The 9,725-nt window shown below is 33.1% G+C and overlaps 1 protein-coding gene across 1 annotated transcript in view; it reads left to right on the top strand.

Moving 5' to 3' along the window:
- The window catches only part of DSG1 (desmoglein 1), a 53,758-nt gene that overhangs the window by 39,882 nt on the left and 4,151 nt on the right, over positions 1-9,725 (top strand). Inside the window, exons 5-11 of the mRNA XM_019631624.1 lie at positions 537-703; positions 2,405-2,539; positions 2,845-3,030; positions 5,079-5,103; positions 6,025-6,158; positions 6,491-6,566; positions 8,524-8,729. Of these exons, the coding sequence (XP_019487169.1) occupies positions 537-703; positions 2,405-2,539; positions 2,845-3,030; positions 5,079-5,103; positions 6,025-6,158; positions 6,491-6,566; positions 8,524-8,729 (929 nt within the window). The remainder of the gene's footprint in view (positions 1-536; positions 704-2,404; positions 2,540-2,844; positions 3,031-5,078; positions 5,104-6,024; positions 6,159-6,490; positions 6,567-8,523; positions 8,730-9,725) is intronic.

Here is a 9,725-nt window from a genome sequence, read left to right on the forward strand (position 1 = left end):
AGAGAGAGAGAGAGAGAGAGAGAGAGAGAGAGAGAGAGAGAGAGAGAGAGAGAGAGACTGCATTATTTAGTATGAACTCTATATAATTTTCTCTCATTAAGCTGTTTAATTCTCTCATGAACTCAATGAGGACAGTACTATTATCATCCCCTTTACAGATGTAGAAACTGAGGCCAAGATCATGTAGCTAGAAAGTGTTATAGTTGGGAAAGGGTTGGTCTGGCCTTAATTTCATTCTGCCTCACCACAGCAGCCCTAAAAAGATAAAAAAAAATAAAAATAATAATTATACCAGAATAAGAAATGGAAAGGCAGAATAAAATATTTCTTTGGTTTCTATCAGTGTGGTATTTTTGTGAATGCAAAGGTATAGAAATAAGCTAAGATATTAATATGTTGAAGAAGTAGAAAGGAAAAATGGTAGCGTGCACATTATATGGGCCAACTAATCTTAGCACCTTGTTGGAAAAACAACATACTATACAATAACAAAAATGCGAACTGTCCACTTGCAATCAATTTTCCTTGATTTTTAGATACACTGGTGATGAGACTCAATGCTACTGACGCAGATGAACCAAATAATTTGAACTCAAAAATAGCCTTCAAGATCATAAGCCAGGAACCTTCTGATTCACCCATGTTTATTATCAACAGATACACTGGAGAAATCCGAACAATGAATAATTTTCTAGACAGAGAGGTAATTTCTTTTCTTTGAATGTGTTTGTTGTTAGTCTTATTGGAACTGATTTTAAAAGTAGAAATAATGAAGAAAGAAAAAGGAAAAGGAAACTATTTTAAAATTTTAATTGCATAACCTTTTCACATAATGGTAATGACATAAGAAATCTTTAAAATGAAAAAATGGGGATTCCCTGAATACTTTTACACTGTCCCTTTTCATTTAATCTTACTTAGGATTTGCCTCAAATTAAGAAAACTATATTCTGAGAGCACATAAAAATTACATAAGGTAGAAGCAAAAGTTCCATTTTAAAAAGTGAGTTTTATACTGAAATAAATTTAAGAAACATTTGCTATTATATCTTCCATCTTGGTGAGTCAAAATGCATGTGAACATGGTAGAAGCTCCAAGAATTTTTGCAGGCTAAGAAACATGTTTATCATTCTTTAACCCAGTGTATTCTAAGCTCATTTGACAACAAATATCTTTTTTCGTTCTATGTCACACCTACTGACAGCCTGCTGATTACTTTGGGAAATGAATCACAGGATCAGAATGATAGATAGAAATTAAGTAACATCCTCATCCATCTTTTCATTTACAAATAAGAAATTAGTGATTGTTAGCAAATTAGAATCAGCATTACATGATTTCTATCATGCCATGTGGTCCCACAAATTAATTTAAAAATATCTATTTTGTTATTTTTTAATATTGATAGAATATAGCAAACCTGTGTATATTTTAGGGATATAAATGAGGAAGTTTTATTTTCTAATTGATACTGAATTAAATTTTCTTTTAATCATTATAGTTATTTAAAAATGACAATCTCTCTGTTAATGACTCCTAGGTTTAGAATAAATCAGATTATTTTTACACTCTTTAATGATCTAAATGTCATTAGTTTCTAGATTACCTATGCCTTTTTGTTTGTTTGAAAATTACCATCAGAGGAAATTGACTGTTTAGCTCTTTCTCAAGCTTTCTTAAAGAGTCCAGTGAAATTCCTTTAATGTCAAAAGAGTTTTAATGGTGAAGAGCTCTAAAAAGTAAAAGAACTTTGCAGTCACTGGGAAGCCACCAGAGCAGACATTCTTAACCTGGTTTCCATGGAGAGACCTCAAGATATCTCTAACTACAAATCCTCTCAGATTATATCTACAATTTTGAATGAGGCTGCAATATGCATTTGTCTGGGAAAGGATTCATAGTTTTTACCAGTCTAAAAATTTAAACATCACTTAGTAGAATTAAAGAGATAGATCATCGATAATTCCACTGCCACAACCTGCCACCCCCAAGCAATGCAAACCATTTGGTAACTCTATTCTTCTGGTACACTCAAGGCTGATTATTTAAGGTATGGAATTTTCATGCCAAAATCCCTGGTAAACCTTAATCTCTCTCCTCCTGATTGTTTTGATGTGACTTACCTGTTATAAACATTTTCAAATCCTGGGCATATAATAATGAAGGAGGCCTTTACAGAAACTTGCTTGTTTGAAGAGGCTGGATAAACATTTTTTGGGATTAGAAGTGGTAACTTCCATACTGATTCATGTGACATTTGTGGATTTTTAATAATCTGTGTTACCCCTATTTTCACCATAAATTTATGTAAATGTTCAACCAACATTTTAAAAGAACTTTGCATCAGACAGAATAAGGACTGTCTATGTCAACTGTGATATTGTTTGTAATGTGTGTTTGTAGCAATATGGCCAGTATTCTCTTGCTGTAAGAGGCTCAGACCGCGATGGCGGGTCAGATGGTATGTCAGCAGAGTGTGAATGCAGTATTAAAATCCTGGATGTCAATGATAACATCCCATACATGGAAAAGCCTTCAGTAAGTATTTGTCTTTGAAATTAATAACTTTAAATTCACCACATTCTAAAACTTGTTTAAACAATTCTATTTATATATGTATATGCTATCTTTAGTCATATACAAACCACATGTAAACGCACACTTTGTCTTGTGCTTGTTTATGTAATGCATAGGGGAAAAAATATTTGAACACTGAAAAATGAGACTATAAACACAGATCCCTTTTCTAAATAATGAGTAAACTATAAGCATTCAGTATAAGCCTAGTATAGTTCTTCTCTCACTCACACAGTTTGTTAAGACTTTCTTTCTTCTTGTTTCAGTATTCCATAGAAATTGAAGAAAATGCTCTATATTCAGATTTGCTTCAGATTAGAGTAATTGATTTGGATGAGGAGTACACAGCTAATTGGATGGCAGTAATTTTCTTTATCTCTGGAAATGAGGGAAATTGGTTTGAAATAGAAATGAATGAAAGAACAAATGTGGGGATCTTAAAAGTTATTAAGGTATGGTATAATTATCCTAAATATTTTTGTTTTCTTGGTCTTTTTCAAAATATTAATATTAAAATTATGTTAACATTTCACACACTTAAGAGAAAGAATAAAAATTGCTGTGTTTCATAATTATATATGATATAGAGTTTTTTCATAGAGTTTTTCTGCTTATTTCATGAAAACAGGAATTGAATTTTAACTTGAAAATCTTTTCTATCAATACAGTACACCTTCACAGATCATATGAATTGAAAGAATTTCTAAATATGAAACTTAGTTTATGCTTACAACAAAGTTCTTAAGGTTTTGTTTTAGATGTTTGAAGAACATTTTTTAAAGCAGATTTAACAGGGATTTTAAAAAAATGTGTCCATATCAACATTGTATGTCAAATATTATGCACTAAAAATATTCATCATATAAACTGAAAGTTCTTTATTCCTCCAATGTGTTTTTATAAAATTAAGGTTCAATTACTATAATTGCAGAATTATCACATTCCCATCTCACTGTGGCCGCTGACCAAAATTTATTATGTGTATTACATAAATACACTACAGGTTTGGTCCAAGTCAATAGAGTTCTCCTGTATCCCTCTAATATTAATGTACCACCATATTTACTGGCAGTAAAATTTCCTCTGAGATGTGAGGGGGAGAAATGTCTGACTCCTAGGGATCTAACAGTGAAGGATTCACCCTGCGCTACAAGATGTATTGAGTCTATTTTTTAAATTTGCAAAAGCCTTACATGGATTGTATGTGATGCATGCAATAAGTATTCTTCATAGTAAAATGTAATCCCTTTTTAACTATATCTTTCCTTCAGATTAGCCCTAGGAAATAGGAATTCTGTCCCCATAGGAATGTGTGATTATTTGTCTCATGTCTTCATAAAGTTTCCTATAGCTTCCGTTTACTGAGGCCACATGCACACGCTTTACTTTCTTCCTCACAGCATTCCTGCAAATTAGGTTATATGCCCATATTGTAGATAAATACGTTGAAGTCAGAGAGAGGATGTAACCTGCTCAAGTTCTCGTAGCTAATAAATGGAACAGCTGACATTCAAACCTACGTTTCTCTAGTTATTAAGTCCATATTCTTTCCACTATACTATGTAGGATTCCATGTTTGAGAAACTGAGTTCTAATCTACTTCACCCCAAACTACTATATTACTTTAGAAAAGTCATCTATCTATCCTCAATATCTCTATCTGTAAAATGGGAATAATGTTGATTTCCCTCCCAGCGATGGTATCATACATTAATTCCTTTGTTATGATTATATATATATATGTAATAAATATATGTGTTTGTGTGTGATGTATAGGTATACATGATTTTATAGCCATTCTTGGAATTGCAAATAAAGTCAACATTAGAGCAAAGATTGAAATTTTTAGCTAAGTGGAGAATTCAGTGTATGAATTGATGGTCATGTAAATTGCTCTCATGTGAAAATTTAGAAAAAATATATTTGGTACGGGCATAATGAAGAGTTATTTGTGGATTTTATGAGTAGTGGACATTGACACCATCTTTTGTAATAAAATGACTACTTGATTATTTTACAAGATAAAATTTTTTTCCCAAATATGTTGAAGAAAATAAGGATTTATTTTTATTATTTACATACTACATTCTAATACCTGACTTATTCAAAGATGTCATATTTACAGAAGTAAAATTTCTTCTAAATAGTTCTTTATGAATAAAATCAATCAAAAGATTGAACCTACAATGTATCAGGCCCATACTTTGTATAAATAGAGCGACCTTCTAAAAAACATGAAATTATAGAAGCTAACATAAACTGTCTTTGCACTACAAAATGCAAGGATTGACTATATTAAGTTTTTAACTTGGTGGACAATTAGATCTCATGTCATACAGTTTCAGTTTTTTTCAACAAAGGATCTAGGACAATTGGGCTTTCTCTTACTATATTTTTATGTGTTTGTATTGAATTAAAGATAAAGTAATAATTGATTGTGTACATGTATTTATATTTGATTAAAAAAAGAGGTATAATTTTTTTTTGCCTGTTATCAAAGGATTTNCTGGTACATTTTCAAGAAAGTAAAACACAGGAATATTTTCCTCCTTTCCTTCTTTCTTCCCTCTGTCCCTTATTACTATCCTTACTATGTTCTCTACTCCCTACCTTGCTGCCTTCTTTTTTTCTTTCCTTTCTTCCTCACATAAAAAAAAAATACACATCCTTCCCTTCATCTATCCATTCATTCCAAATCATTTATAAAGATCATATTAGGTAAAGACTATGGACTAGAAGCTTACACAGATAAATAAGAAAAATCCAATTATTCACCACCCAGAGTCAGTTCTCTTTCCATAACAATATATTTGATCCCCTTTACCCTCATCTACTACTCTTTTCCCCTGGGTGGTGAACACACAACATGATATATAGATTTTAAAAAGAAAAAATCCAATTGATGAATAAAAAAAAGACACTGTTAAGCAGTGTAATGTTCTCTATTTGTGAATGAGTAATTTCAAGAAAAGATATCCATGTAGGGGAAAATAATAGCCTCCTAGAAGATAATTGCTTGAAGCATGAATAAGATGTTATTATTGAAAGAAAAAGGCAGGCATGTGTGAAAGGAGAAAAAAAAGACAAGGAGAAGAAACCACACAAAAAAATCAAACATATTGACTGGCCTCCTCAGCTTTCTTTCTTCTCTCCTTTACTCATTTCCTAAGTAATGACAGGCAAAAGACTCATCTGTTTTAATAGTATAACACTATTTGTAATCTGAATACCACGTAACAAATTAAAATTGATTGCAATCTAGTATTCTGAGGTTCACCCTGATTTTGGTAATTCACCATTGTTCAGTTTGTTTTCTGAAACTTTCATGATAATTTTAGAATCACATGAAGTTATATTAAGGATCCTTAATTAATCACAAAAAACAAATTATTTTGTTATAACATGGCCCTGTTGCTAATTTCAATATTCCTATCTTTCGCCACCAGTGGTCCCATTTTTGTTGATCTGTTGTGATTGTGGAGGTGCCTCTGGTGGTGGAGCTGGCTTTGAGCCTGTTCCTGAATGTTCAGATGGAGCAATTCATTCATGGGCAATGGAAGGACCACACCCCGACCCCCCTGTAAGTGCTGATCTGTAAGAAATGGCCTTTGGTAGTCACCTAAACGGTCTCATGCGCATGAAACAAGATGTCGGTGATCGCTCAGTCTATGCTATTCTTTGTTCTGGGATAGCCAATGGGGAAAATGAAGAGCAATCAGAGGTACATCAGAATTAGATGGAAGTAACCAGGGAAGACTTTCTGAATGAGGTTATGGTTTTACATGGGTTTCAAAAGTTTCCTGAAGAGTATTGTTTCAGAAAATCTGAGGTAATTTGAGAACAAGCCCAATGTATAACCACAGAAAGAAAAGACTCATTACAAATGGGAAAATATTGTGTCTTATCTTTTAGGGTTTGACCACCGTTTGTATACCAGGAATACAACAAGCCAATAATGTAAATGTGATTGAATGCATTGACAACTCAGGTATGAAATTTTCTAAAAAATTTAACAGCTCAAGTGACTAGGAATTTTGTTCTCTCTTTGCATACCTTACTGTTTGTTAATTATCTTGTTTGTCTCTAAAATTGTTTCTGTTATTCCTTTTTAAATGACTGATTTGAAAACTAAATGGTAAGGAAAAACCTATAGTAATTATTATTCTTATATGTTAAATTTTAAAAATTTTCCTCAATCATCTGAGAGTACTTAGGAGATGATCAGATCAGGACATCTATAAATAGGAGAAAATAACTGGATTGTATCCACAAGTCAATTTTGGCCCTGTTTTTTTTTTGTTGTTGTTTGTTTGTTTCTTTACCAATCGAGCAAATGTGATTTACCAAAAAAATACTATAATAATTATAATTAAAGTATAATCCAATTAAAATAGACCTGTGCTCACTTTTGAAGATAGAATCTACCTGCACAACTCATGAATGACTCAAAATCACTCTGACTTCAGCTGCTATCATGGCAAAATTAAATACTGCACCTCAGCAGCAGCATAAATGTTGACCTAAAAAGATTTGTCCAATTTATTAAATTAAAAGTTAGTGGATGAAACATTATCAAAATCTTAAAGTTCTCAGCTGAGGTTGTGTGCATGTGATAGAGATTCTCTTTACATGTGGGTAAGATTATCAATACAACTTACCGTAAAACAGGGGTCTAGACGAGTTCACAGGCAGAAACCAGGGAACAATTGAAATTTCACAGTAAGTGGATAATTACCACTCTAATAAAAAGAACAATTTGTTTAAAAAAAACTTTTTCATATTTTTGAAAAAACTTGTATCATCTTTCTTTTTTTCAAGGAAAATAAATATTATTGATTCTCTTATTTTTCTCTTAGTCTTTTTCAAACTTGTGATCATGACTTTTCTCCTTTGAACTCTTTAAAATGTAAGAAGCATAGAAGTGTTTATAACTTATAGAACTGGACCTTATTCAAAGGGCTGGGCACGCTAGTCTTTAAACCTATTTCTCCTCCTTATGTATCCATTTTTGTTAATGACACCAACATCCCCGCCCCTCATAGGCAGAAGCTCATTGTTGACTCTTGTATCTCAGTATTCATTGACATCCAGTCAGTTCTCAAAACTTGTCAAATCCACCAGGATTTATTGATGCATTTATTCCCTCGTTAAGTCTACGAACCTTTGCACAAACCTTGAACAAAGCACAGTTAGAGGCACCAGACTAACAGAAGAATGAAAAACGCACAGTCGCTAAAATCAAGTTCTTTAAAATATTAAAGCATGGGACACCTATCCAACTGTCAACACTTCCCCTTGACCACGGCACTTCCATAGTCCAGGCCATCGTTTTTTCTCACCTAACTATTGCGTTGTAGGAAAAGTCATAACACATTTTTGCAACGATAAACGTAGAAAAAATATGTCATGGCTTTTCTGACAACCCAGTAGAATATTGTAGTAGGCTCCTACTCAACGCTCATATCCAAATACAAATTCAAGATTCTCCATGTAAACCTTTCCTTTTGCCCAATAGCCATGGCTTCTTCTCTGAAAGCCATGGTTATTAGGCCTTCTCCTGGAGGCCCTGTGCTTCTAATACATAGGGGCATTCTTATACCTTTTAACTTTTAAAATTTAGGTTATTTGCCTTCAATTTTCATCAATTTAAAATCAAAATATCTAAAGCTTAGGTTTTTGTAACCTCTATGCAGTCCTTCTCTTCTAGCACAACATATAATTACCAACAAATAATTAACAACAATAATTACCAAGTTAAATTGAGTAATAATATTATTTTGAATGCAATGCCATATTTATCACTCCTGTATTTAGGTGTCACCTTCGTTTTTTTCTTCACTCACAAATGCATACTTCAATGAAGAAACCATACGTTAAAGTAAGTTGTTGATTTTTAGTCTACAATACACTAGAGAAAGTTAATTTAATTTTATCTGCACTTATAGGTGTTTACACAAATGAGTATGGTGGCAGAGAAATGCAAGATCTGGGAGGAGAAGAAAGAATGACAGGATTTGAACTAACAGATGGAATTAAAACAAGAGGACCTGAGATATGTCAAGAATATTCTGGAACATTAAGAAGAAATTCTATGAGGGAATGTAGAGAAGGAGGTCTGAATATGAACTTCATGGAAAGTTACTTCTGTCAGGTAAGGTCTCTAGCCCCATGCTTTCCTCTTCATCCCGCACCCAATGTTGTACCCCAGGTTCCCACTATTTCCCAAGGGGGCTTTGGTAGGCATCTCCTACTAGGTTCCTAGCTTCTAGTCTTCTTGCTTGATAATCCATGGTACTGCTAAATAATATTGCTAAAACTCTGATCTAAACCTGTTACTCGCCCACTTAAAAACATCCAATGACTCCCAGCTGTGTTCTGTCTATGTCATGAAGTCCAAACTCCTTAACGTGATAATTAAGATTATTCACAAATTGACCTCTTCCCTTACATCTCCAGTTACTCCTTACCACCAATTCCACTTACCAAGTGCCTTTGCCGTATTCATACCGCTCTATTCCCCTCCATGTCTTTGTGTATGCTGTGCCTTTACTGGAATGCTTTTAGCCCATCACCTTTCTCACAAACGCCTACCCATTTTTCAATACCCAGTTCAAATATCATTGCCTTTGAAGTTTTTGTTGTTAACCATTTCATCCAAAATAGTATTAGTATTTCTCTACCTGTATTTTTGTAGGACAGATAACCTCAACTAACAGTGGGGTTATGTCCCAATAAACCCATTGCAAGTTGAAAATATGTAAGTTGAAAATGCATTTAATACACCTAACCTACCAAACATCCTAACCTGTTTCTACTGAATGCGTATCACTTTTGCACCATCATAAAGTTGAAAAATTGTAAGTTGAACCATTGTAAGTCAGGGACAATCTGTACTTTGTTTATACATTTTATAAATATACCATGGCTAAAATCTATTAGTTTACATGTCTACCACACTTTTTAAAGCTTCATCCATGTTCTCTGCATTATGTTGCCAGTACTTAGCTCAGTTCTAGGCACATAATAAACATTCAATAACAGAGGGTTCAAGAGCATTAGTACAATTCTACAACATTCTAAGAACTAGTAAGAATTAATTTTGCCATCTCCAGGTAGAGACAGAATTGCCCATGGTTACACACCATGT

Source organism: Hipposideros armiger, unplaced genomic scaffold (genome assembly GCF_001890085.2).
Source record: "Hipposideros armiger isolate ML-2016 unplaced genomic scaffold, ASM189008v1 scaffold_1022, whole genome shotgun sequence".
NCBI classification, from domain to species: domain Eukaryota; kingdom Metazoa; phylum Chordata; class Mammalia; order Chiroptera; family Hipposideridae; genus Hipposideros; species Hipposideros armiger.